The 26831-nt window shown below is 40.7% G+C and overlaps 1 protein-coding gene and 1 long non-coding RNA gene across 9 annotated transcripts in view; one reads left to right on the top strand and one right to left on the bottom strand.

Annotated features, from left to right (window-relative positions):
• pecam1b (platelet and endothelial cell adhesion molecule 1b) overlaps positions 1-15841 on the top strand; it is a 28485-nt gene extending 12644 nt beyond the window's left edge. Inside the window, exons 9-16 of one of the 8 annotated variants that reach the window (XM_026169793.2) lie at positions 5518-5628; positions 5742-5772; positions 6708-6787; positions 8682-8735; positions 9731-9820; positions 10515-10571; positions 12363-12385; positions 14190-15173. In XM_026169793.2, coding sequence (XP_026025578.2) covers positions 5518-5628; positions 5742-5772; positions 6708-6787; positions 8682-8735; positions 9731-9820; positions 10515-10571; positions 12363-12385; positions 14190-14291 — 548 coding nt within the window. In that variant the 3' untranslated portion in view covers positions 14292-15173. Of the gene's footprint in view, positions 1-5517; positions 5629-5741; positions 5773-6707; positions 6788-7224; positions 7809-8681; positions 8736-9730; positions 9821-10514; positions 10572-12362; positions 12386-14189 lie in introns of those variants that run through there. The other 7 variants (XM_080302321.1, XM_080302322.1, XR_013909416.1 and 4 more) reach the window with 7 other exon arrangements.
• Positions 15842-26159: 10318 nt separating this feature from the next.
• LOC145429280 (uncharacterized) lies at positions 26160-26642 on the bottom strand. The gene is made up of 2 exons (XR_013909522.1): positions 26468-26642; positions 26160-26350 (listed from the first exon to the last, which is right to left on the bottom strand). It is a non-coding gene; the product is annotated as an uncharacterized LOC145429280 (long non-coding RNA).
• Between the last annotated feature and the right edge of the window lie 189 nt (positions 26643-26831).

Raw genomic sequence — 26831 nt, 5'->3', positions numbered from 1 at the left:
TCAGTCGCCAATTCTGAATTATAACTAACATTAAAAACATGTTTAAGGAGGAGAGAGAGCAAATAAATCTGTTTAACATCTGATCTTTGGGTTTTTGTTCAGTAATCAGCGTGACCTGTGTATAAACACATAAAAGAGATAACGTTGGTGTTTCCGTCATGTAGTAACTGCTGGCTTTAACTGTACAAAGGTTGTTCGACACTATGAAACACATACAGACTTCATGATGTTCGGCTAATATTTTTATTGTGAATATTAATCATGCTGACCTCGCTCTGTACACCACGCAGCGAGGTCAGCATATCCACGATATCCTCAGCTCCATGAGTTAACACAAAGTTTCCCAGCTGACTATCTAACTGCCAACTATTCCAGAGACGTGAAAATATACAGCATAAAGAAAAGTGTAAGAGACTCAGCAGCAGATTAGAATAACAGTTTGTGGCGTGAATAAGACACGGCGGGACCACGGAGCAACGTTCAGAGTCATCTTTATTTACATCTCACCACACCACAACACCCCCAAACCCCTCAGTCCCCGTGTTTTTAACTAGGCGGGCGTGATTAAGGCAGAGGTGTGGACTCGAGTCACATGACTTGGACTCGAGTCAGACTCGAGTCATTAATTTTATGACTTTAGACTTGACTTGAAAAAATGTTCTAAGACTTGTGACTTGACTTGGACTTTTACACCAATGACTTGGGACTTGAATTGGACTTGAACCGGTTTACTTGAAAAGACTTGATATTTTACCCCAAATATAAAATTTAACATGCATATTATATAGAGATTGAAAATGTGACGTCATTCACGGGTAGAACCGCAAAGGATTCTGGGAACTCGTGGCAAGCGGTACTAGCGCACACAGACTTTCAATTGAAATCAGTTATACAGCAATAAAAAGAAACACAAAAATGTCAAGAAGCCGTTGTATTATTAACTGCAATAGCCGGTCGCATGACAGCCACGGGAAGCCGACGGGTAAAGAGATCGGTTGTTATCGGATTACGTCGTTGAAGAGAAATTGTTCGAGCCATGTTTCCGAAGTAACAAAGACGCGACGGATGGCCTGGATTGCAGCCATTCAAAGATCAAATATAACGTCCCAGAACACTCCAGCTCACAGGTTAGTCTGCTCCAAGCATTTACACGAAGGTCAGTGTTTTTTAGTAGTTAATACGTCATTTTCATAACATAATTAGTGATATAGGTTACAAGTAAGTCTGGCGCTGAACAGAAATTGTCGCGCAATGCTCCTTTATTTATTGTGCATAAATAGTGAATTGTCCTGACACAATATTGCGTTTCGCTTCTGTTATTATGGTACATTGACAAAAACATATACTTTTATTCACAGGATAAAACAGGTTTTTTGTATCACTAATTGCCCAGTACGATTACAGCATACAGTATTATTGTCACTGCTACATTTCTGTGATGGGTACCAGAAATTATTTCCACTACTAATTAATTACCGTTGAGCTCAAAGGTCCTATTAATAAACGGTTAAGGAATGTATATTTATGACGACGATTTGTGAGACTGGTAAACTTATGATACGTACGATGGTCTTTCGTTCGACACGGTGCATTTCAAGGTCCTGCACCCATCCGTCGGTAAACTGTACCTGGGCTTGTTGCAGTGACCGGAAGTTACTAAACTTCATGAGTGTATGCGCTCACTCCAAGAACCGTATGATTATAAATATGCATATAAATATGCTAAGATGAGATAGCTGACTTCATCTAACTAGCAAATGTTGTCCAGGCTACGTTGGTGATACAGTTTTTTTTAATGTGTATGATATTTTTGTCATGCGATTTTAAAGCTGGTCCTACAACCGCATCCAAGAATAACATGCAGCTTATCTCAGAACTGTCGGTGAAAATTATTCTTGGAGCTAGGTTTAATTGAGCTGCATTTTAAAGAGGTGCAATTTCACAATTTGTGTATATTTTCTAAGTTCACTATTTTGTCATGTGTTGAGAAAAACACAGATTTTAAAATTACATGGTCTAATATTTACATTTAGCATAACTGCAACATGCTTTTTTTCGTTTTTTTTTTTTTTTAAAGACTCGAAAGGACTTGAAATTCAAAGTTTCAGACTTGTGACTTGACTCGGACTTTTACACCAGTGACTTGAGACTCGACTCTGACTTGCCTGACATTACTTGAGACTTGACTTGAGACTTGAGGATAAAGACTTGAGACTTACTTGAGACTTGCAAAACAATGACTTGGTCCCACCTCTGGATTAAGGATGCCGTGCAGGTGCGTCCGCCCTCCCTGCACCCACGCCCCACCACATACCCCCATCGCCCGATTGAGGCCGGGGAGCCATCCGGCCGAACCTACTCCCCCACCACCAGTGGGAGAGGGAATCAGCCCGGACAGCTGGCACCCCCAGGCCCCGGCCAAGCGACGGGGAGGTGCGAGTTCAGGCGGCCGCCCGCGAATCCAGCGGCGCAGGCAAAGCTGGTTCGGAAGTCGGACACGTGACAGGTGCACCCGGCGCGGCCGGCACAAGCGTGAGCCCCAGCTCACAGGTGGCTGGGCAGAGGTGTGGCGTGTACAGGCCTCTGGTGGTGGTGAGGCCGGTCTGGCGAGCACGGCGATCTCAAGCGTGGCGCCCGCCTCGCTCGCCAGTTCCACTCGAGGAAGCTCCCCTGGCACTGGGACCTCCAGCTCCTTGCGCGGCCCCTCTGTCACCGCTGTCGCTCCCTGCTGGAGCAGCCCATAGCGCGACGCCTCCGTCACTACTGCTCCCTCCGCCGCCACTCCCGGCTCGAGCAGCCCCTCGTGCAGCTCCTCTTTCTCCAACCGGCGCAGACCCTCGCGCACCTCGTCTGCCGCCTCCGGTTGGAGCGGCTCATCCACCACTCCCGGCAGGAGCAGCCCTTCACCTGGCTGTTCCCCCTCCTCCGGCAGGCGCAGATCCCCGCGCGCCTCGTCTGCCACCTCCGGCTGCTGAGGTGCCTCACGCGGCTCCTCCACCGCTTCACTGTCCTCGGGACACACCTGTGGGGGTGGCGCCCAGGCCCAGAGCAGCGCCGCCAGCTCCCCAATCCTTTCCAGGTGCCGCTCGGACTGGTCCTGCAGCTCTTCCTGCTGGCGACGCACCTCCGCCGCCTGCTCCCGCTGGGCGGCCGCCATTTCGGCCACCCTCTGGGCCAGCTCCTCCATTCCCTGGCTCCGATATGGACCCGCCGTGCTGCCTCCTGGGTTTCGGCACCAATGTGGCGTGAATAAGACACGGCGGGACCACGGAGCAACGTTCAGAGTCATCTTTATTTACATCTCACCACACCACAACACCCCCAAACCCCTCAGTCCCCGTGTTTTTAACTAGGCGGGCGTGATTAAGGATGCCGTGCAGGTGCGTCCGCCCTCCCTGCACGGCACCGCAGACCACGCCCCACCACACAGTTATACATTTAATAAATCACCAAATGAATCCAAGAAACGAGCAAACCTGTTCCGACAATTTGAATTTGTATTCCCTCAGCTGCAGACTCGCTGCTGTTTAAATGTTTGAAAAGGAAGATTAGATATAAAAAACGTCAAACATAGACTCAGTCTGCCTTCACATTTGATATGAGGCCAGCACGTATAGTGGCCTCAGCAGGCTATTACTGAAATACACGTGCTATATCATAAACTATGATATAAACAGGGAGGTCCTATTAACATGTTTAGTTTTAAAGGACACCTTCCTGCCTTTAGTCTCATTCATGAGCAGTATTCGTTTTCTTCTAACATCCAGAAGTCTGCACAATGTGTTTCATAGTTTGTAACAAGCCTTTGACAGGTAAACATAACATGACCGAAAAAGCAAAAAAAAAAAAAAAAAAAAAGAGAGAGAGAGAGTGTTGACATAAGAAGAGAAAATGCTCTCAATTATGGAGACAGGCAAATGGTTCATTTATGTTTGATGTGTGTTTATTCCTCCCTAAATATCGTCGGTGAAGTTTGCCATGCACGTCAGATTTTCCTGCGCATTTTTATACCTCTGCCAACAGAGAGAGAAAAAAAATCACATTCTAACAGACAGCTGGACAGTTGAATAACTATTAAAAAACAGATGATATTTAGATGATAGTTCAGTCTAACACATGTGCCAGTGAACCATTAAACGTCTGTGAAACTATGCAGTTATGAAACGTAACTTTAACCTCAGCCAAACCGATTTGCTCAGTTGTAAATAAAACAGCGAAGTAAACGTGACCCGACAGACAGAACCTGAGTGAATGAAGTCCAGCGTTTAACCACTGAGAGCTAAAACTCAGCTGAGGTTTGAAAGCTGTGTGCTGGTGATTGGACATCAGCCGCTGATAAAGCTGGCTCGCCTATAAAGTGCTCTGTAAGGAAACAAGCTCCAGCAGCTCTGCGCTCGGGGAAAATACTATATTTACTTATCTTGTGCAGTTAAACTGTGACTATCACCAGGTAACTAGGCTGTTTCTTGAATTAGCAGCAGGTGTTAAACAGCTGACAGATGAGGAGGAGGATGCATGCAGGTAAACTGAGGGTCTGTTGAGCTGATCGCTGGTTTCGTGAGAAAAATGTCAGCTCGTTCTTTATGTTACAGAAGCACAGAGACACAAGACCAGGCGGAAAGAGACGATCGTTCGGTGAAAATGAGAATCTGCGAATGCAACATGTGGAACACGGAGAGTGAAATATGTAAACAAACCGGTTAATGTACCCCCTCGGTGCACTCTGCATGCTAACTGTTAGCAGAGCTAGTGAAATCTCTGAAAACATCTGAGCACTTTTGCAAACATGTTCTATGTTGACAACCTGACCAGACATGTGAAGATTACGGCGCGACATTCGCAGCTAAAACACTGTTAAAAGTGTAGCTGGTGACAGAAAAACGGCCTGTGATTTGATCTGCATTCTGGGATACCTGGCTGCCCCAAGTCTACACAAGCAATCGATTATCTAGGATCGACCTGTTTTGACTTACTTTGCACGGCAACCAATCAAATGTTAGAGAAGCTGCATGGGCAGCGTTAACCCCGCCCCCTGAGTTTGATGGGTGAGGCTGACAGATAAAATTATTTCATGACGAGAGCCAGGCGTCAGGACTGCCAAAATGAAATAAATAAATATATCATTAAATAATTAATTAAATGTGTCAATAATTAATTAAATGTGTCAATAATTAATTAAAATGTGAAATACATAAATAATTAATTAAATGTGTCAATAATTAATTAATTAAATGTGTCAATAATTAATTAAAATGTGAAATACATAAATAATTAATTAAATGTGTCAATAATTAATTAATTACATGTGTCATAACTATTTATTTAATTAATTAATTCCAATTTTAATTAATTATTGCCACATTTAATTAATTATTTAATGGTGTATTTAATTAATTCATTATGGCAGTCCTGGCGTTCCATATCTTAGCACCTTCTTCTCCTTCATAAGCTGCTGTTTTTTCCCTTTTATGTTCTTTTGTGTTACTGACTTCACCTCCCATCTGTGTCTCTCTACAGTATTCATGGCACCGTGGAAAAAAGGGTTGATTGTCGTGGCCTGTCTGCTGCTGCTGCTGCTGTTAGTTCTGCTCTTGGTGGCGAGCATGCTGAACATCAAATCTAAGAGAGGTAGAGAGACTTACAATCCTCCAGCAACTCAGGCCTCTGTTGTCTATGTATGACAACCAACCGTCCTTCGCCTTTTTCCCTCTGCTCCCCTCACTTGTCCTCTCTTATTGTAGATAGAAGAGAAGCAGCTGCTGAACTGTCGGTGTGAGTTATCATGAATACTTGCTTCCTCTGAATGTCACAGATATTGCAGATGTTAGTTTTATTCGCTCATGGCTCGGGTCCTGTAGTAGTGTTTGGTGTCTCTAAAGAACTATACTGGTTGTTGTGCATATTAGTGTGGTTAAAATAACAAAAAGATCATGTGTTACAAAGTTTAAAGGAGATCTTTTGTTTGTCTGAAGCAAGCTTCTTCAACTCCTCCTTCTTAAATTCAACCGTCTTCTGATTGGCTGCTCCTCGAAAATAGAAGATTTAAACAGCAGGTGGGTGTGGCTTCTGTGCTCACACCCACAGCATTGAATCTGAAAATTACCTGGACAGAGACTGACCTTACTATTTGAAAATCTGGCTATGTTTCACATGAACATCAATAATGATATTGATGAGGATAATGAGGAAGAGTGTAATAGATCGCCTTTAATGTCCAAGAATATCCTTATCTCTGAATAGTACCCTACCTACATCGGCTGTAATAAGCCATCATACAAACATCTAATACAGCACGTGCTTTATTATTCTGGTCTATGTTTAAAAGAAATCACAAATACACTAACTGTTAATTAAAAAACACCAATACTATAAACCCTGGTAGAAAATGAATGAAACTACGAGCTTAAACAATCACAGCACATATCCTGCGCTTTGTTTTGGGTTTTTGTTTTAGCCAGTTTTCCAAAAAGTCAATTTTTTTCAATTACTCTTATTAAATCTGCTTATTCAGGCATGGTTGATTTTTATAAACAAAACATGTGCAGGCAAGAAGCAGGCTGTAAGCTAGAGAACAAATGACCACAACATGCAGAACCACCTCTATAGTTTTGTTTTTATGTATGTTGCTATGGTGATTAGTGGAATTTGTTTGATTTCTTTTTGAATTCACTGCTGCCTGAGCTAACTTTATTTTCACCATTTCTCAGAAAGCCTTCGAGCCCTAAATCAGATGACCCTTTAACAGTGAATCTAACCCACGACACAGACGTTTATAATGCAGCCACAGGTAGATTGGTTTTACTTTTCTCCTGTGTGTCACTAACTGGCCTCATTAGTCATTATGCTACCATCCAATAATCCTTCCCCTCACTCGCACAATCGTAGCCTGCAGCATGTAACCCACACCCCCCAATGATCCATGTTCTACTATGCATGCATGGCTCCTGCAAAGGAGACCTGGTTACCTTTTGTTTGTGGTACAGTCTGTGTTGCCCTTCTGTTCATGTTCACATGTTTGAGTGTGTTGTCTGTCTTTGCTGTCACTGTTTTTAGTATTTTAGTTGGAAATGTTTGTGTCTAAGCAGAGGCAGGAAATGTAGGATTTTGCTGCAGGAAGTAAACAGCCTTAGGTGCATGCTGGGTGATAGTGAAGTCACATGGCAGGGCACTGATTGTCACACTTGTTGCAAACTGCTCAGCGCGCCCGTTATCATCTTCTTCCAGACGCAGTGTCTTTCTTTGATGGCAAGGAGGGGAGAGTGACCAATGGGACGCGACATAGCGTGGCGTCGGTACCTGCTGACATCAGCAACAGGAGCAGCTACAGTATCCCAGCCACAGTGTAGAGATGCCCCAGCAGTGGGCGGAGGGACATTGATGCAATGTTTACTTACTCTGAAGGAAAAGGAAGTTCACAGAAAGACATTTCAGGATGAATACGAGCAAAAGTAATCCTGTTAATAATGCTAATTTTTTAGGACATTATAGACAGATATTTTCTCACTACAAAGGAGGCTAAAAAACTACACTCACTGCTCCCTCTCCCCTCCTCCTGCCACCTAAATGGCCTCTGAATTTATACCAAACATTATCGTGTCTGGCTGTTTGTTTCTTTGCTCACTGTGTCTGTCTGCAGTTGCACGACTACAACTCTACTTTGCTCTACTTGTCTCAAATGCATTTTTAAAATCGGGCTGATTTGTAAATACGCTTTATTATACTCACAGGAAACGTGTGTATATACTTTTGGTTGATCCCTTTTCTGACTGGAAGAGAGACTTGTAGAATAAATATAATGGTTTAATTTAGAGGTGTGTTGGTGCCCTTTATTCGTTATACTTCTTTTTTCCTGCTCATCTGAGGATACATTTGTGTAAAAATGTCCAAGAATAATATTTATTATTATCATACATGCATAGTGTTTGGTTATCCTATACCCAAGGCAAAAAAAAAAAATCAACATTAATATCTGAGAAAGAATGTGTGCAACAGAGACTTCCTTGAAAAACTGAAACAATGGAGTCTGCAAGAGACTTCCTATGTTGGAGCAGAGCACGCTCACGGGGATCGTTGCTGATAAAAACCAGTGTTGGTGAGGAGGGTTGGAGCTTATTTTGTTTCAGCCCAGGCAAGTTTGAATGAGTGCAGTAGGTGGAGGAAATTAATCACACAAGCTTTGGTTTACCAACTGGGAAGTTGTTTTTGCTTTTCAGCCGCTGCTGAATTAACAACCTATTGTTTACGAAGCAGTAAAAGATTTCTGTGTGCTCCAGATGAGAATCTAAAATCTGCTGCTTTTGTTACGGTTTCAATCTCCCCCGGTGGGCCGAGCTGAGGGAGTGTGCCGCCAAAAGTTGATCTCATTATCTCTTCTGACCATGTGAAAACATGAAGGGAGATTTGGGGAAATGCATTTATTCTCATTCTTGACAAGACTTAGATGGGGAGGCTGGTAACTCTGTGTGTGAGGCTACCAGCCGCACACCCAACAGCAACAAGGAGATCAAAAAGTAATGAACCACACCTGTGGTTATGTAATGTAAGCGTTTACTACTAGTTACCTATTAAGGTATGTTTTTTTATTCTTACTGGTGCACATTTTTTGTTACTTTAATTTTGGCGGATGACTAATAACCTGTAATCAATTAAGCAGTCAATCAATCTGCCTGTCTGCTTTACAGTGAAGGTGGACAGAGCTGAAGTCAGCGTGTGGAGTAAACGGAAACCTGAAACAGGTGAGATGAGATACGAACATCATCACTGTTTAATGCTCTGACATGATTTCATTTAAAATGAGTTAAATTTAGAGAGAAAGTTCCCACCTGACCCCCTCAGAAACAGCTTATTCTTTTTTAAAATAACTTCAGCAAATTTAATGAGCTGTCCTGGATTTACCCTTTTTGTCTCACTTTATGACAGCTGTCCATTATGAAGTTTATAAAAAAGACTGATTGTGACACATGGTGTGAAAATGATTTGGTTGCAGCTCTGAACAGAGCTTACATCTGTTTTTCAGCCCTGAACATTTTATGTGGATATCCCACATTCTTCTGAAGCTATGAGGCCTGAAACAATAACACGAATTAAAAAAATAAAAATCCAAATTTAAACCCACACCATTATACTTTGCATGGTTTCTCCAAAGCAGGGGTCTCGAACTCCAGGCCTGTCCTGCAGGTTTTAGATCGTGCCCTGGGTCAACACACCTGGATCAAATAATTAGTTCATTACCAGGCCTCTGGAGAACTTCAAGACATGTTGAGGAGGCAATTTAGCCATTTGAATCAGCTGTTTTGGATCAAGGACACATGTAAACCCTACAGGACACCGGCCCTCGAGGCCTGGAGTTCGAGACCCCTGCTCTAAAGTGCAGAATTTATTCTAGAAAAAAAAGAAGAAGAAGGTCACGTGGTCAGATGATCCTTCTACTAAAAATGTACCTCTCAAAGGAATTTAAGCCTTACAAAGTAGGTTTTCCTGGTGTAGTTGGGAGTAGCTGGAATTGTGTAGCCATCCTCCAGATTTATACCACAGCTTTTTTCCAGCCTGGCTTCATAGCTATAGCATTGCAAGATGAAAGTGAAATAGTTCAATTCAATTCAATTCAATTCAATTTTATTTATATAGCACCAAATCACAACAAAAGTCGCCTCAAGGCGCTTCATAGATACAGAGAAAAACCCAACAATCATATGAGTTCAGTGTGTTAAAGATTTTTTTATTGGTGCAGAAAGCGATGATGAGATCAGCGAGGTGTCCAACGAGCCTAACGTGGAGTACACGGAGGTGGTGCACGCCCGGTCAACAGATCCTGCCAGAGGTCAGCAGTGCACGAACACAGAAGGGAAATAATCCAGTATTTATTTTAAAAAATGAAACAACTGTGCGAGAAGACACATTAGGACACAGACTTAGGCATACAATACTTATAGAAACAAGGCTGGTCGTCAGGAATATTAGGAAGCTATTGTGTGCGATGTGAATGAAGAGGGAAAAGAGGGGTGAAATAAATACAATAACAAATAGAGAAAATAAGTAAATAATAAATAAATGGCTTAATATATAATAATATGCAGCTTTACACAAAATGTTTTTTAAACCTTTTGTTGGTCTGTCCTTGTTCCTTTCTTCGCAGTTTCCCCAAACCTCCTGAAAAAAGTCATTTTCACCGCTTTATGCACTTCCTTTATAGTTGATAAGAGCAACCAACGCGTACTAGGAGGGGTCTAATTACCCATAATTAATACATCTCCAGGTTGCTGTAAATGCAGAGATAACTGCTGGGATTTCCACAATCATTGCAGACCTTATAAACAGGAAGGGTTTAACTAAACGCCAGAGTGATTTCTGCTTCTTCTTCTTCCTCGTGGTCTTGTGCTCAAGGTCCCATCGGACCTGAGATGGCAGTTGGAGTGTGACATAACCTGCCTATTTATAGATCACAGAGACAGTATCTGCTAAAGTTTGTCTTTTGATGCTCAGGCAGACTAATGTGTTTCTTTTGACTTTAACAGTTCCACTGAGAAAAGGCACAGACACAGTTTACAGTGAGCTCCAAAACTCTCCAAATGGTGAGTTTGATCTTTGAAGCAGCTCTCGTTATTTATTTTTGTAATTATGATTTTACATTTTAACTTTAGATTTGTTTATATAACTACAAAGGGATTTATTTTTATTTTTTTACCAAACTTTTCGATTTGCTTCAGCTTTTGAAACTGTTTTAGCATCTTTCAGCTCATTGTTTTGGTTTCCTAACCAGCTCAGATAAGCTGCTTTTGAAAGTGAATATGGAAAACTGGAAAAACCTATTTCATTAAAAAAAAATTATGTTTAATTTGCCCCTATAATTATTTATAATTAAGTAGATGTTTATTCAAATTTGATGGATTTGTTCATTCTCAGATGAAAAACAGCAGAACCATCTGTCATGGAAAATGAGTTTTTGTCACTTCAGTTTTTTGTTAGAAAGGACTCTCGCTGTGAGACAGTCGATGTATTCTTAATAAAATGAAAAGGCATTTTATCCCACTAATATGTGTTTTTCTCTAAATGTTATCAGGCAGTAGGCTAAAATTTGAACAGCAATTTATTTGTTTTTTATTTTCACCATCTCACCATCCACAGATGAACCTCTCTCACACTGCTTAACTTAATCTGTGAGAAACTATTCAGAAAGTTAGTTTCACAATGGTGCTGCTCAGCAGTCTGATGTCTTCCTTAAGAGTTTGTGATATGGAGGGCTAAAACTGCCAACATCAAATAAATAATAGGTACATAAAGAATAATAAGCACATACTAAAGAATGATATGCCAGAATATCCACCGTAAATAATAATTAATGTAAGAGTTAATTAATTTGAGATATTTACAATATTTTAGTTGCCTTTAAAAAATGGAGCCATCAAAAAATTTTAAACATTTAAATTAGGCCTGTGCTGTATTATGAATAATATGTTCACTGTTTTATTGTTGCTCTCAGACTCTACTGACACAAACAATAATTTTACTCTTCAGCCGATATCAGTTGACAGTCTGCTCTTTCTTTGTTCTGCTTGCTTTTGTTGTTAGGGTTTTCCACAAAATTTGGGGAAAATACAAAAAATTGTTACAAAAACACAAAAATGTGAATAAATATATGTGGAAATTGTGGGATAAATAAATCCAGACATTCATTAAACATACATACAAATTAAAAACGAAAAATATCAGTATTGTAAAGACCTGCAGTTCTGGTCCTCTGTAGTATGGAAACCTCCCAATGAAAGCCAGTGTTGTTCTGAGTCTATATAATTAGGCTTTGGTTATCAGCCTATTGATTGTTTAATCATATAAGCTTATTATCTGGTTGTGCTGCTTCTGAGTGACAAATAATGAGATAATGCAGCTTTAAAACCTGCAGTCTGATTTTATCAGAGACACTTCAGATCTAACCAAATATCATTTGAAGATTAAAAACTTCCATTACTCATAGAAAGACAGCTTACCCCTTCCAGCTACACAACCATGACCATATCCTGTTACTACTGGCAGGGACTTCCTGTTATTAGAACAGCAGCCAGACGCTGCATGTCTCTATCAAGAAGTCCATCGGAGTCCTAATGTTTCCTGTCCAGCACTGATAAAAGACGATGAGAGAAGAATCTTTAAAAGAGAGAATGTGGTAGATATCGATTTGGATGACTGAGACTGAACTTATAGGCTTAAACAAAGCCTTTTGCAGATGAAGAACGAATGAGTCAGCAAGGTCACCCAGGTCAACATAACTGCCAAATGACTAATGAATGACGCTGAGGTCAGCCAGTGACTGAGCAGTGTACACACCCAACCAATGCACATTTAACCACTGATACTATTTCCTGCAGGTGCTGCTGATCCCCCCGACTATGTGAGTAATTATCTGCACAGTCACACTCGTCTTCAGACGTCTTTGGTGGGATTGTTGGCAAGAGAGCACATGTTTCACTTTTTATTACTGCCTGTGACCTGTTTATACGCCCTTATATTAAGTATACAAATACATGACATCCACCCATCCATTGATTCTCTTCCTCTTATCCTTATCAAGGTTGTGATAGGCTGGAGCATGTCCCAGTTATCATAGCAAGACAAATACAAGACATGTAACAGTAATCTCGTGTTTTTTTTAGTGTTTTCAAAAGCAGAGTCCATGTTTAATTTGATAACAGGAGTTCCTTCAGTCTTGTACATCACGTCATTTCCAGAAACATCCATTGTGTTTACTGTACTTTATACGCTCAGGAATATAAAAACATAGAAGTTTCTGGCACCTGCTTCCAAGGTGCACAGATGAGATGATGAAGTCTGGAGACTTGTCATGTGTATGAGCTGAGGTGTTTTAGCTTGTCGCCTTCACCAGAATCATCACGAGGCAAAATCATTTTAAATAGATTTGCTATGTCATACATGGATCTGCCACTGAGTCTGGGTGGCCTTTGGGAGCCTTTGGAAGCAGACCTATCAACTTCAAGTGGTGCAAAACTTCAACAGCACGCTTCAGTTGCACTTCAACGATTTACGGAACAAAATGGTGCCACCCAGGTTTTCTATTGGACCCCTTTCCATGGCCTGAAGCCACATGACTGCTGTAGATGCCCAGCCCATCCTTAGATATGGCAGAGGACGTATATGACTTGTTCTTTTCTATTTTTATGACGGCCCTGAAGCACTTCAGTCAAACAATTAAATACTTCTATAAAAGTGCTGCTGGAGTTTTAACCTCTTCACTTCCTCAGTATCACACACGGATTAATGCATCCGTAATCTTCTTAAGATTGCATCTAAATTTGATGAGGTATTATGAGTTATAAATGCATTGAATGTATTCACTTCACTTGTTACATTCAAGTGTTAAAAGCCTCAGTATTGCACACTGAGTGTATGAGTTCATGATAATGGCGGGTACAGCTCGTCAGTTGAATCATGCATAAGCACCTGTGGAGTGATGATTAGTACTGGTGCTGTATATTTTTATGCATTAATGAATGATTCATGCTTTTATCTTCTTCTGGAAGTGACACAAGATGAGAAGCAGTATAGGTTTATCTTCATTTTATTGCACACTTGTATTTTTCTGCCAGTGGGTAAAATAGTCACCACAGTTTTATATAGTAACTCATGTAATGTATCCTTCTGCTCTCGGTGACCCTCTGCAGGCCGATAATCCAGAGAGAGGGAAACGGCTGTCAAAGTTTCCAGACGAGAACAAAAGCATTTGGGCCGGGGCTTCCTTCCCTATCAGGCAGTCAGATCAGGCGCTGCGGTCCAGTCAAATTACCTTCAATCCCATCTCAGCCAACATACTGTCTCCCACTGAGCTCTAAACATACCACTGATGGCCGCGCTATTTGTCCTTAAATGGTGCTCAAGGCGGTTAAACTGGGGAATTTGAAGAATAAACTGAGGATGTGACATCACTGTCTAAAAGTGGCTAATTTCTCATTGTTGTGTGTTCTGGATAGCAGATTTGGTTTGCTCAGGTCAGAATATTTGGTAGACAATTTGCAGTTTTTGCTTTTGGCATCTGTTATGATGCATAAAATCCACATAAGCATAAAACATAAAATCAGATTTGAAAGTATCATATCTTATTTGCAGCCACGATCAAATACTGCTTTGTGTTGTGTATTTAATAATCAGAATCTTTATTGTCTTTGCTTGTGTGTCTGCAGGGTTCGGTAGAATACGCTGAGCTCAACCGTGAACAATTTGAGATTAGTCAGTACGATCCACAGGTCCACAGCTACCAGGACCTCCCTGAGCCGGTGGACTAATAAGATCACAGCTGTCTCTCCAGTCTTCTCGTACTGCTGTGCTGTTTTTGTTGAGCTTTTTTTTTTGTTTTTTAATGAGCATGCATGAGTATGACATTTGTTATCAGAAATATGTCTCTCTGTCACATACAAAGATACCAATGCGATGTAAAGGGAGTTCAGGTAAAATGAGGTTAACTCTAAACGAAAAAGAAACACACAAATGTTCAAAAAAATGCATCGCAGTTATGTGTACAGATGCTACTTTTTTTGTTGTTCCCTCCTTTTTCTTATTTTACTTTTTCATTTTCAAAAATGAGAAAGTGGAATTTAAAACCAAAGATTTAAGTTGTTCATATTAAAAAACAAACAAACCCACATTACAGTTTTGGCACTGTGTAACAACTGTCATTATGGCACTGCACCGCTAGGGGGTGTCTTTACACTATTGTGGTAGCAGGGGAGACCCTTACACTGGACTGTCTGCAGCCAGTGCAGAAGAGCATGCTGCTCTCTTCTCACCTGATATCAGAAAGACCTTGTAACGGGCGGGTGCAGACATCTACCTGACCCCGGGACATGTATGGCCGGATTGTCTAGAGCCGTGGAGAACTTTCCACTATCGACTTCTTACTGTTAATGCCAAATAAAAGCCCGGTGTCCCACCTGCCTGACTGGACTTCCATGCTACACTCCCACTGGGCCTGCTAGCTGCTCCTCCCTCACCACACATGTTACTCTTACATGTACAGTTTCAGTTCTTAAAAATTCATGCATGCATAATCATTAAAAGCAATGTATATATCCTTTTAAATTTTTCCTGTTTTTTGACTTAATCATTTTTAATTTCATGTTGATTTGTAATTTCCCACCATCAAAAAAATATAGATTTTCAAAACAGCATCCTCCATATTCTTTATTTTAAAGGTATGTTTTATATAAATATCCCTACCTTCTTACCTATCTTGAAATCTCGGCATTTAGCCGTGGTTCAGGAGGTAGAGCGGGTCGCCTGCTAATGAACTTGTCTGTGGTTTGATCTCTGGTTTCTTTTGCATGTCAGAGCATCCTCGGGCATGACCCCTAGTTTGCCCTGATACATCGACTGAAGTGTGTGTGAATGTTAGGTTAGGGGAGGAAATGGTTGTATGAACACGGTGGATAAATGTCACCTTCAGGGGCATCAACATTTCACTGGCGCCGAATGTAACGATGATGTTTAAGAATGATATTAATATAATATTAATAATAACATGTGTTAAATAAAAGTTTAATTGATCTTTTATACAGCTTTGTACACTTGTGGATTCAGACTCCACCTTCCTGTACAGTATTTTTATTGTTTATCTCATTTGCCAAAATGAGTAAAGCCCCTGCTGCCAGCTACTACAGTTGTGACTTTACATTATGATACAAACAAATGGGTGTCAAATATGTGAAAAAGCCCAGTTAAAGGGTTCTGGTCCAACATGTTTAGCTTCAGTGTGTTTGGCATTTATTCTCTGAAGCTCTACTAGAGTAAAAAAAATACCCATTTTTATTATGATTCAAATAAAATATTCACAAAGTGGTGCAATCGCCTCAATTTGAGTGTGTTGTATGAAATCAAGCCTAACAGCTCTAATCATTGTTTTCTCAAATAAGTAATTTCCACTAGAGTTCGCCATTGCACCAGTGGGGTGAGTCTTTCTTTTCTTTACAGTTTGTTGGTACTTGGTTCCACCTTGTGGCAGTGAGTTACAGTGAAAACCAGAAGCATGACTGTAGTTCGATCTGTGGGGGCAGAGATGGTCCTAGCCCCTTTGGTGCCCTGGGCGAACACTCCCTCTGGTGCCACACACACACACACACACACACACACACACACACACACACACACACACACACACACACACACACACATATACACATATTAAGGGTTGTAGATGAACATATTTTATAATGAAAACTGTTGTAGGAACTATACTGAATTTAACCAGATAAACATTATATATACAGTATCTCACAAAAGTGAGAACACCCCTCACATTTTTTAAAATATTTTGTTATATCTTTTCATGGGACAATTGAAGATATGACACTTTGATACAATGTAAAGTAGTCAGTGTACAGCTTGTACAACATTGTAAATTTGCTGTCCCCTCTAAATAACTCAACACACAGCCATTATTGCCTAAATCGCTGGCAACAAAAGTGAGTACACTCCTAAGTGTAAATGTCTATAAAGTTCGCTGACCCGTAATGAGTCACCATGTTAGTTTCTTACTGACAGCTCCAGAACTAAGTACAAACAGCACTAAACATTTGACTCAACGATAGAGGAATGCGAGGAACAAAAAAGTGCACTAGTTTATTTGTAGTTTCAGCATTTCACAGATTTAACAAAGAAGGTCAACAAACAACTCAGGTACGGGTAGAGGAAGGCAGCACTTGCGTTTGGAGCAGATTTCTTGGCAGATGAGAACATTCATGCTGATGGACATCATCCAAATGACTTCTAGGTTAACAGAAAATGCTAATCAAAGCTAATATCAGAATAAACATGGGCCAAGTTAGCAACTGTTAAAAGAATAAAATCCACACCACTTCTGATATCATCTAGATGCCACAAAAGATGTCTCCAGGCACTGCTCCCTTTACGTTGCCCACGCGCTCAGTTGCGCACGGCTGACACAGTCTCCACGCACAGAAAATCTGCACTGAATCGACAATAAAATGAACACATAACAATTCATTCTGTACTATTTTGCAGTGCGAGTCAGTGAGTGACGGGTGACTGGCTGCTCCAGCCAAGGATGCGATTCGCATACGTATGTACGCAGCTAATCAAAGTCATTGACGGGCTATGACAGCATCTTACCGCGGTAAAGTGAGCCGTCATTTGTGAGCCGCGGTCAAGCCAGCCGCCTCCTATCCGCAGCATAAATTTCCTTGCGCTTTTACACCAGTCTTTACGGTAGCGCCTTTTCGCTTTGTATAAAAATTCATTAAAAATCATCCTGAGTAGTTGATGTCCAACTTTCAACACATCCCTTCTCTGGGACACCTACTGTACCTGTGTGCCAAGTTTCATCCAGATTTACTGTAGAATTTGTCAGAAATTAAAGGAAACTTATATTCAATTCAATACAGTCAATACAATAGAATTATGTCAATTTTCAAAAATTAATTAAAAATCATCCTGAGTAGTTGAGGTCCAACTTTCAACAGATTCCTTCTCTGGGACACCTACTGTACCTCTGGGCCAGGTTTCATCTCAATCTGCTGCATCAATAATTGTTTAATATTGATGGATCAAAAGTGCTGCTGAGAGAGTCATGACAGTGACTATAAAGAGACAGCATATTTGCTTTTCTTCACTGACTCGCTCTGAAATCCAGATTTTAATTTTGGAATATTAGGTGTACTTGTGGTTCCTATAGAATTTTAAGGTTGAACGGTAATCAGAGTCTTCATCTCTTAGACCTCTCTTCTGTGGATGCAGCTCACATCATTCTGTACAATACGATCATTTTTAATTCTACAACTGTTTATAATCTGCATAGTTCACATTTCTGTATAGCTGTATATCTCATATTCTGTATAGTTTTTTTTATTTCATATTCTGTATAGTTTTTTATATTTATATCCTGTTCATAGCCTGCACATAGTTTGTACTCACTACAGCCTGTAACTATACTTATAGTTATAGCATATTCATAACATACCTTCATACCGTGTACATTGTAACATACCATAATAGACCCATTTCTGTAATATACTTACATACCTATATTATTGCTAATATATATTCTAATATATCTATATCATGGCTAAAGCACTTCTGGATGGATGCAAACTGCATTTTCTTGCCTTGTACCTGTGACATGTGCAATGACAATAAAGTTGAATTCTATTCTATTCTAAATTAATTCAGAAGACAAACACCCATCTCTGCTTTTGAGATTAGCATTAACACCCTCAGTTTTGACAAATAATACAGTTATAGTGGATCAGGTGCCCCTGAATCTTCCCTTATTTGTGCTGCAATAAGCCTAGGCTGGCAAAACGGGTCAAAAGAAGGACTTGACAGGCTTAGAAAAGTCAAAAATAGTGAGATATCTTGCAGAGGGATGCAGCAGTCTCAAAATTGCAAAGCTTCTGAAGCGTGATCATTGAACAATCAAGCGTTTCATTCAAAATAGTAAACAGGGTCGCAAGAAGCGTGTGGAAAAACCAAGGCGCAAAATAACTGCCCATGAACAGAGAAAAGTCAAGCGTGCAGCTGCCAAGATGCCACTTGCCACCAGTTTGGCCATATTTCAGAGCTGCAACATCACTGGAGTGCCCAAAAGCACAAGGTGTGCAATACTCAGAGACATGGCCAAGGTAAGAAAGGCTGAAAGACGACCACCACTGAACAAGACACACAAGCTGAAACGTCAAGACTGGGCCAAGAAATATCTCAAGACTGGTTTTTCTAAGGTTTTATGGACTGATGAAATGAGAGTGAGTCTTGATGGGCCAGATGGATGGGCCCGTGGCTGGATTGGTAAAGGGCAGAGAGCTCCAGTCCGACTCAGACGCCAGCAAGGTGGAGGTGGAGTACTGGTTTGGGCTGGTATCATCAAAGATGAGCTTGTGGGGCCTTTTCGGGTTGAGGATGGAGTCAAGCTCAACTCCCAGTCCTACTGCCAGTTTCTGGAAGACACCTTCTTCAAGCAGTGGTACAGGAAGAAGTCTGCATCCTTCAAGAAAACATGATTTTCATGCAGGACAATGCTCCATCACACGCGTCCAAGTACTCCACAGCGTGGCTGGCAAGAAAGGGTATAAAAGAAGAAAAACTAATGACATGGCCTCCTTGTTCACCTGATCTGAACCCCATTGAGAACCTGTGGTCCATCATCAAATGTGAGATTTACAAGGAGGGAAAACAGTACACCTCTCTGAACAGTGTCTGGGAGGCTGTGGTTGCTGCTGCACGCAATGTTGATGGTGAACAGATCAAAACACTGACAGGATCCATGGATGGCAGGCTTTTGAGTGTCCTTGCAAAGAAAGGTGGCTATATTGGTCGCTGATTTGTTTTTGTTTTGTTTTTGAATGTCAGAAATGTATATTTGTGAATGTGGAGATGTTATATTGGTTTCACTGGTAAAAATAAATCATTGAAATGGGTATATATTTGTTTTTTGTTAAGTTGCCTAATAATTATGCACAGTAATAGTCACCTGCACACACAGATATCCCCCTAAAATAGCTAAAACTAAAAACAAACTAAAAACTACTTCCACAAACATTCAGCTTTGATATTAATGAGTTTTTTGGGTTCATTGAGAACATGGTTGTTGTTCAATAATAAAATTATTCCTCAAAAATTCAACTTGCCTAATAATTCTGCACTCCCTGTATAAATAGAATAGAATAGAATCGAGTACTTCAGACCGGGAGATTGGCAAAATGTATAAATAGGATGGCGATTAGGGGAATTGGAGACAGCTGTGTAACACAGCAGGGATACATTGGGAATAAGAAGACAGTGGACGTAAGACTCAACACAAGAAAGAGACAAGAGGCCACCAAACTAAAACACGGACCTAAGATACACGAGCTTGACACAGACAAAACCATAAACAGACATGAAGACAAGACTGGCTTTAACACTAGAGTGTTTTCACAAGTCTTCCATCCACTTGTGGAATGCTGAAAAAGAACTACACTTAAAAGCAATATGGAACTGAAAACAAAAGAATACATAATGTAAACATATCATCAAATAATCCAGGACTCACAAACAATGATATGATGAACAGAACTATAAAGAACAAAACTGAGAAATGCTTGGTAAACTGACCAAGGACTATGTCATCATGTCATTTTTTAAATATCATAGTTAATGTGTCCTGATTTGTAGATAGTGCCATCTTACAAATACCAGGAAATCCAACTGGGTGACAAGCCAGAGTTGTCTGCCCACACACCCACTGACTAGAAAAAGGGTTGAAACCTCAACTACTAAGGATGACTTTTAATGAATTTTTGAAAATTGACATAATTATATTGTATTGGCTATATTGCATTGGATATAAGTACCCTTTAATTTCTGAGGAATTCTACAGTAAATCTGGCTGAAACTTGGCACACAGGTACAGTAGGTGTCCCAGAGGAGGGATGTGTTGAAAGTTGGACCTCAACTACTCAGGATGATTTTTCATGAATTTTTGAAAATTGACATAATTCTAGTGTATTGGCTGTATTGAATTGCATATAAATGTCCTTTAATTTCTGAGGAATTTTACAGTAAATCTGGATGAAACTTGGCACACAGGTACAGTAGGTGTCCCAGAGGAGGGATGTGTTGAAAGTTGGACCTCGACTACTCAGGATGATTTTTAATGAATTTCTGACATTTCCATAATTGTATTGACTGTATCGGGCTGTTTCATTGTAATTTGTGTGCGCGCGTGCGCGTGCGACTGTTCGCGCGCGTGCACGTGCGCGCGGGTATAGGCTTTCAATCGGCACATAAAGCGAAAAGGCGCTACCGTAAAGACTGGTGTAAAAGCGCAAGGAAATTTATGCGGCGGATAAGAGGCGGCTGGCTTGACCGCGGCTCACAAATGACGGCTCACTTTACCGCGGTAGCATCTTTATGTGCCGCCACCGGTGTTTTAGCTAGGTAAGTGGTGTGGCCGATGTGGTGCTTATGTTGACCTTTTATAATAATGGCAAAACGAAGAGGCAGTGGCACATGCCCTCACCAAGCCAAAGTAAAAAAGCAATGCAATTCTTTTAAGATGGTTTTGCAAACAGAAGAAAAAACTGGGTGAGATTTTTTTCTTTTTCGAGCGAGAAAGGCCCGCTCTGCAAAACATGTTGCGAGGCCAAAATAGCAAGCGAGTTTTCGGGGGGAAAGTGTGGACAGCACAAAAGTCATTAGAAAGCAGTAAGATGGGGATGGGGTACATTGTTGGAGGAGAGCGCCAAAGACCGAGAGAACAGGAACAAGCTGTAAAGAAATCCAACCCCGAGCAAGTTAAAGTTCTCATCAACAATATTCTACTACATGCCATCAACATGAATTATTCTATGCTATCGGTTCAACAAATTCACAATCACATGGCAAAGTATATGAGTATACCAGAAAGCTGGCGAAGCAAAAATGATGCCTTTGAGTTTGTGAATTCAATGAATCAAACAGTGCAGAATGAGATGATGTGTAAAGTTAAAAATGCACCTTGGCACACCCTGATCATAGATGAGAGCACAGACATAACAGTGCACAGAATACTAGTCCTGTATATTAAATACAGGGAGGAAAATAACGTCAACTATAAAACTGTTTGGTGGCATCATCCAGCTGACAACATGCACCTTTCAGGATAATGTGCAGGCAATAACTCAGTTTTACACCAAGCATGAACTAGACATGCAGAGAATGGTGATGCTGACCTCTGATGGTGCCTCAGTAATGCGAGGAAAGCACAACGGATTTGCAGCTTTATTAAATCGGCAAATACCACAACTCACTGAACAACACTGTGTGGTCCATAGAGAGGACTTTGATGATGCGTCGAAAGATGTACCTTTGATGCGTGATGTGGAACAGTTCATTTCACTTTCTCTAGATCCACAGTAAACAGGAGAAAATCAGAAGACCTAGCAAAGATTCTTGATGAGGATACACTGTCAAAGTCATTCAGGCCTCTGTACAAAGTGCGATGGCTGTCTACTGCAAGACAGAATCCAGTGATAAAAGAGATCCAGTGGCAAGTTACTGTTACAAAAAGGTAACCAATTCAAACGTCAAGGTTACTCTTACCGCTCTCTGAGATGTTTTGCGTGAGCTGGCAGACCTGTCTTTCTTTTCAAAAATGCAACCTGACTGTGATGGAAGAGCTCTGCTTTGCAAGAGCAAAGATTGTGAAGTTGCGTTCCCAATACTCAACAGAGGTAAAGGATGTTAAGTGGAGTGACCGTGTCAGAGAGGCAATGAGGGCCTCATCAGCTGATGGCAGAAATACCGGTGAGATTACTCGTTTGATTCGTAACCTCTACGATCACTTGGGTGCTCGTTTTTCAGAGGATAAATTAATGGAGTGGTTTGCATTTGACATTGAGGCATTGAGCTCAGACATCAGCTCTGAGTATGGAGCAGCAGACATTGCCACACTGGCAAAGAAGTATGAGGCAATTCTCCACCACCCACATTTTGTGGAGGTCAGTGACAGTGAATATGCTGAATTCAAGTACATAATGAGGCAAAAACTTAAACTCAGGTCAATCAGCACATTCTCAGATATGGTGGCTGCAACACTAAAATGTAAAGAGCTAAAACACATCTCACAGCTTGTAGATTTGTGCTACATTTCAAGCATCCAGTGCAGATTGCGAAAGATAAGATAAGATAAGATAACCTTTATTAGTCCCACACGTGGGAAATTTGTTTTGTCACAGCAGGAAGTGGACAGTGCAAAAGTTATGAGGCAAAAATTAGAATACAATAAGAATAAATACAGTACACAACTGTACAGAATAGAATAAAATAAAATACTATATACAGTAGAATAAAATAAAATAAATATACAATAAGATAAAAATAGAATACAAATACAAATACTATATACAACTGAGTAAAAATACAACGATGACAGAAAGGATTATTGCACTTAGTATTATTGCATATGTATGGATGTGTGTGCTTGATCAGTTAAAGTCTTTATTATGGAGTCTGACAGCAGTGGGGAGGAAAGACCTGCGAAATCTCTCCGTCCCACACCGTGGGTGCCGCAGTCTCCCACTGAAGGAGCTGCTCAGTGCTGTCACAGTCTGCTGCATGGGGTGGGAGATGTTGTCCATCAGGGATGACAGCTTAGCCGCCGTTCTCCTGTCACTCACCACCTCCACTGGGTCCAGAGGGCATCCTAGAACAGAGCTGGCCCTTCGGAAAGAGGCTTTAGTTTAATGCATAGCAGAGGTGGGACCAAGTCATTGTTTTGCAAGTCTCAAGTAAGTCTCAAGTCTTTATCCTCAAGTCTCAAGTCAAGTCTCAAGTAATGTCAGGCAAGTCAGAGTCGAGTCTCAAGTCACTGGTGTAAAAGTCCGAGTCAAGTCACAAGTCTGAAACTTTGAATTTCAAGTCCTTTCGAGTCTTTAAAAAAAAAAAAAAACGAAAAAAAGCATGTTGCAGTTATGCTAAATGTAAATATTAGACCATGTAATTTTAAAATCTGTGTTTTTCTCAACACATGACAAAATAGTGAACTTAGAAAATATACACAAATTGTGAAATTGCACCTCTTTAAAATGCAGCTCAATTAAACCTAGCTCCAAGAATAATTTTCACCGACAGTTCTGAGATAAGCTGCATGTTATTCTTGGATGCGGTTGTAGGACCAGCTTTAAAATCGCATGACAAAAATATCATACACATTAAAAAAAACTGTATCACCAACGTAGCCTGGACAACATTTGCTAGTTAGATGAAGTCAGCTATCTCATCTTAGCATATTTATATGCATATTTATAATCATACGGTTCTTGGAGTGAGCGCATACACTCATGAAGTTTAGTAACTTCCGGTCACTGCAACAAGCCCAGGTACAGTTTACCGACGGATGGGTGCAGGACCTTGAAATGCACCGTGTCGAACGAAAGACCATCGTACGTATCATAAGTTTACCAGTCTCACAAATCGTCGTCATAAATATACATTCCTTAACCGTTTATTAATAGGACCTTTGAGCTCAACGGTAATTAATTAGTAGTGGAAATAATTTCTGGTACCCATCACAGAAATGTAGCAGTGACAATAATACTGTATGCTGTAATCGTACTGGGCAATTAGTGATACAAAAAACCTGTTTTATCCTGTGAATAAAAGTATATGTTTTTGTCAATGTACCATAATAACAGAAGCGAAACGCAATATTGTGTCAGGACAATTCACTATTTATGCACAATAAATAAAGGAGCATTGCGCGACAATTTCTGTTCAGCGCCAGACTTACTTGTAACCTATATCACTAATTATGTTATGAAAATGACGTATTAACTACTAAAAAACACTGACCTTCGTGTAAATGCTTGGAGCAGACTAACCTGTGAGCTGGAGTGTTCTGGGACGTTATATTTGATCTTTGAATGGCTGCAATCCAGGCCATCCGTCGCGTCTTTGTTACTTCGGAAACATGGCTCGAACAATTTCTCTTCAACGACGTAATCCGATAACAACCGATCTCTTTACCCGTCGGCTTCCCGTGGCTGTCATGCGACCGGCTATTGCAGTTAATAATACAACGGCTTCTTGACATTTTTGTGTTTCTTTTTATTGCTGTATAACTGATTTCAATTGAAAGTCTGTGTGCGCTAGTACCGCTTGCCACGAGTTCCCAGAATCCTTTGCGGTTCTACCCGTGAATGACGTCACATTTTCAATCTCTATATAATATGCATGTTAAATTTTATATTTGGGGTAAAATATCAAGTCTTTTCAAGTAAACCGGTTCAAGTCCAATTCAAGTCCCAAGTCATTGGTGTAAAAGTCCAAGTCAAGTCACAAGTCTTAGAACATTTTTTCAAGTCAAGTCTAAAGTCATAAAATTAATGACTCGAGTCTGACTCGAGTCCAAGTCATGTGACTCGAGTCCACACCTCTGATGCATAGGTGTCAAACTCTGGCCCGCGGGCCAAATTTGGCCCACAGCCTACTTACATTTGGCCTGCGAAGCCATACCAAATTACTATCAGAGCTGGCCTACTGGTATTATACAGCTAATATATATATTGTTTAGTATTAAGCTTTGCTTGTTCCATATTCAGTTTTTCAGCAAAACGTGTTTGAGTCCATAAGAAAAGATTCATTCTTATATCTGGAGGAATAAATATATTTCAATAAATATTAACGTTAGCCCGCGACTTTGTTCCAGTTTTGAATTTTGGCCCACTGTGTATTTGAGTTTGACACCCCTGGTTTAATGAATCGTATGAAAACAGATTCCAGGAATCGTCTTGAAGTGGACCATTTGGACCTGCTGATGCGCATAAAGTCAAACCTGCAAGCAGATGAGGCCATCAACTTGGACGATGCATACAACCACGTGAGAAGGGCAGACGGGAAAATTAAGGTGAAAAAACTGTGTAATTATATATTCTGCAGAGTTAATTGAATTTTCACAGTATCACATGCTTGTGCAACAGTACACATGTCACTATGTAAATGTGAAAGTTTTAATGTGAACAAAATTTTATCTCTAAAAGGTGCACATGTCTCAATTCCTCCAGAACAGGAACAACAAAGTGCAGCCACTGGAGAAGTGAGAAGGACACACAGGAAAAATAAGGTGAAATTTAAGTTCTCAGTTGGATTTGTGCTCATCTAGTGTCATTTATTTATAAATTTCATTTATGGATATTGATCATTAAATACTGTCGCTACTTTATGAGTAGTAGAAATGCAAATAATCATGTCATTACTTACTGTATTTTGCAGACAAAGAGTTACAGGACTCTCCCACAGACCACAGCAGGAGCTTCACACACTGGCTCATACTCATAATACAAGTCAGAGCTTTACATTAAAAATGTTAATTGTGTTTTCAAAATTGGAGTTTATAGTTGGTTTGGTTGGCAGTTCATGTTTTGCCTTAGCTAAAATTAAATATTTATACTTCCAATAGCATTAACATACTACAGGTCATGAAGAAGACCTTTGTCATTTTCACTGTCAGTGGGCTAAAGAACTTAATTAAAACATTCTAACAGAAATGTAAATGCTGTAATTTGATTCTTTTGATAAACTATGTAACTTGCATGGATGCGATGCTGGCGAGACCACAGTGCACACGTGTGATGTTGCTCACAGTGGTCCTGTCACAGTGCGGGGAAAGTAGGACCCAAATGCAGGACTTTCTGAATGGAGATGGTGCGTTTATTTACAATGAAAAGAAACTATAAAACAGTGCCAACAATCCACAGCGTCTGTGTTCTCTGAGCGCTCGTTCCTAATCCCCGTGCCGTGATCTGTGGTAAGTGTTTAGTCCTCCTCGGTGCCTTTGTACAACAGTGTGCTGCTCCCGCCACACGTTTCCACAATCCACCTGGAAACGAGAGAGTCCACAGTGAGTACCGTCCCATCCACCGGCCGACAAAAACACTTTAACCATTCCAACAGGAGAAGTTCAGCGACCACAGTAACTGTGAGCAGGAGCACTGACTATGTTCCTAGTTTAACAATCCCGCGCTGGCTGCCTCTCCGATCCTCTCTTGAGTAGTGTTTCCTTGACGATCAGCAACAGGTGGCTGATTCCACCAGGTGTGTCTGGCTCAAAGGCTGAAGACTCTCCAGGCCTGGTATGGCAGCAAAACTCACACACCGCAACACACACACCCAAACACAGAGACAGGGAAACAAGGGACCAGGAGCAGATCACACCAACAACAACAATAAACAATCCACATAGTCAGATAGAAATTATAATATTCATTAAACCGAAGAACAATGCATGAGCCCTGACCCAGGCCCATCAGGTCCATCAACCGCTCAGGGAGTTTGTGTGTTTGCTCAGACACATGAAAAGT

Source organism: Astatotilapia calliptera, chromosome 6, assembly GCF_964374335.1.
Source record: "Astatotilapia calliptera chromosome 6, fAstCal68.1, whole genome shotgun sequence".
NCBI lineage: Eukaryota > Metazoa > Chordata > Actinopteri > Cichliformes > Cichlidae > Astatotilapia > Astatotilapia calliptera.
Note: the sequence above shows the minus strand (reverse complement) of the source record. Positions and strands in the feature narration are given on the sequence as shown.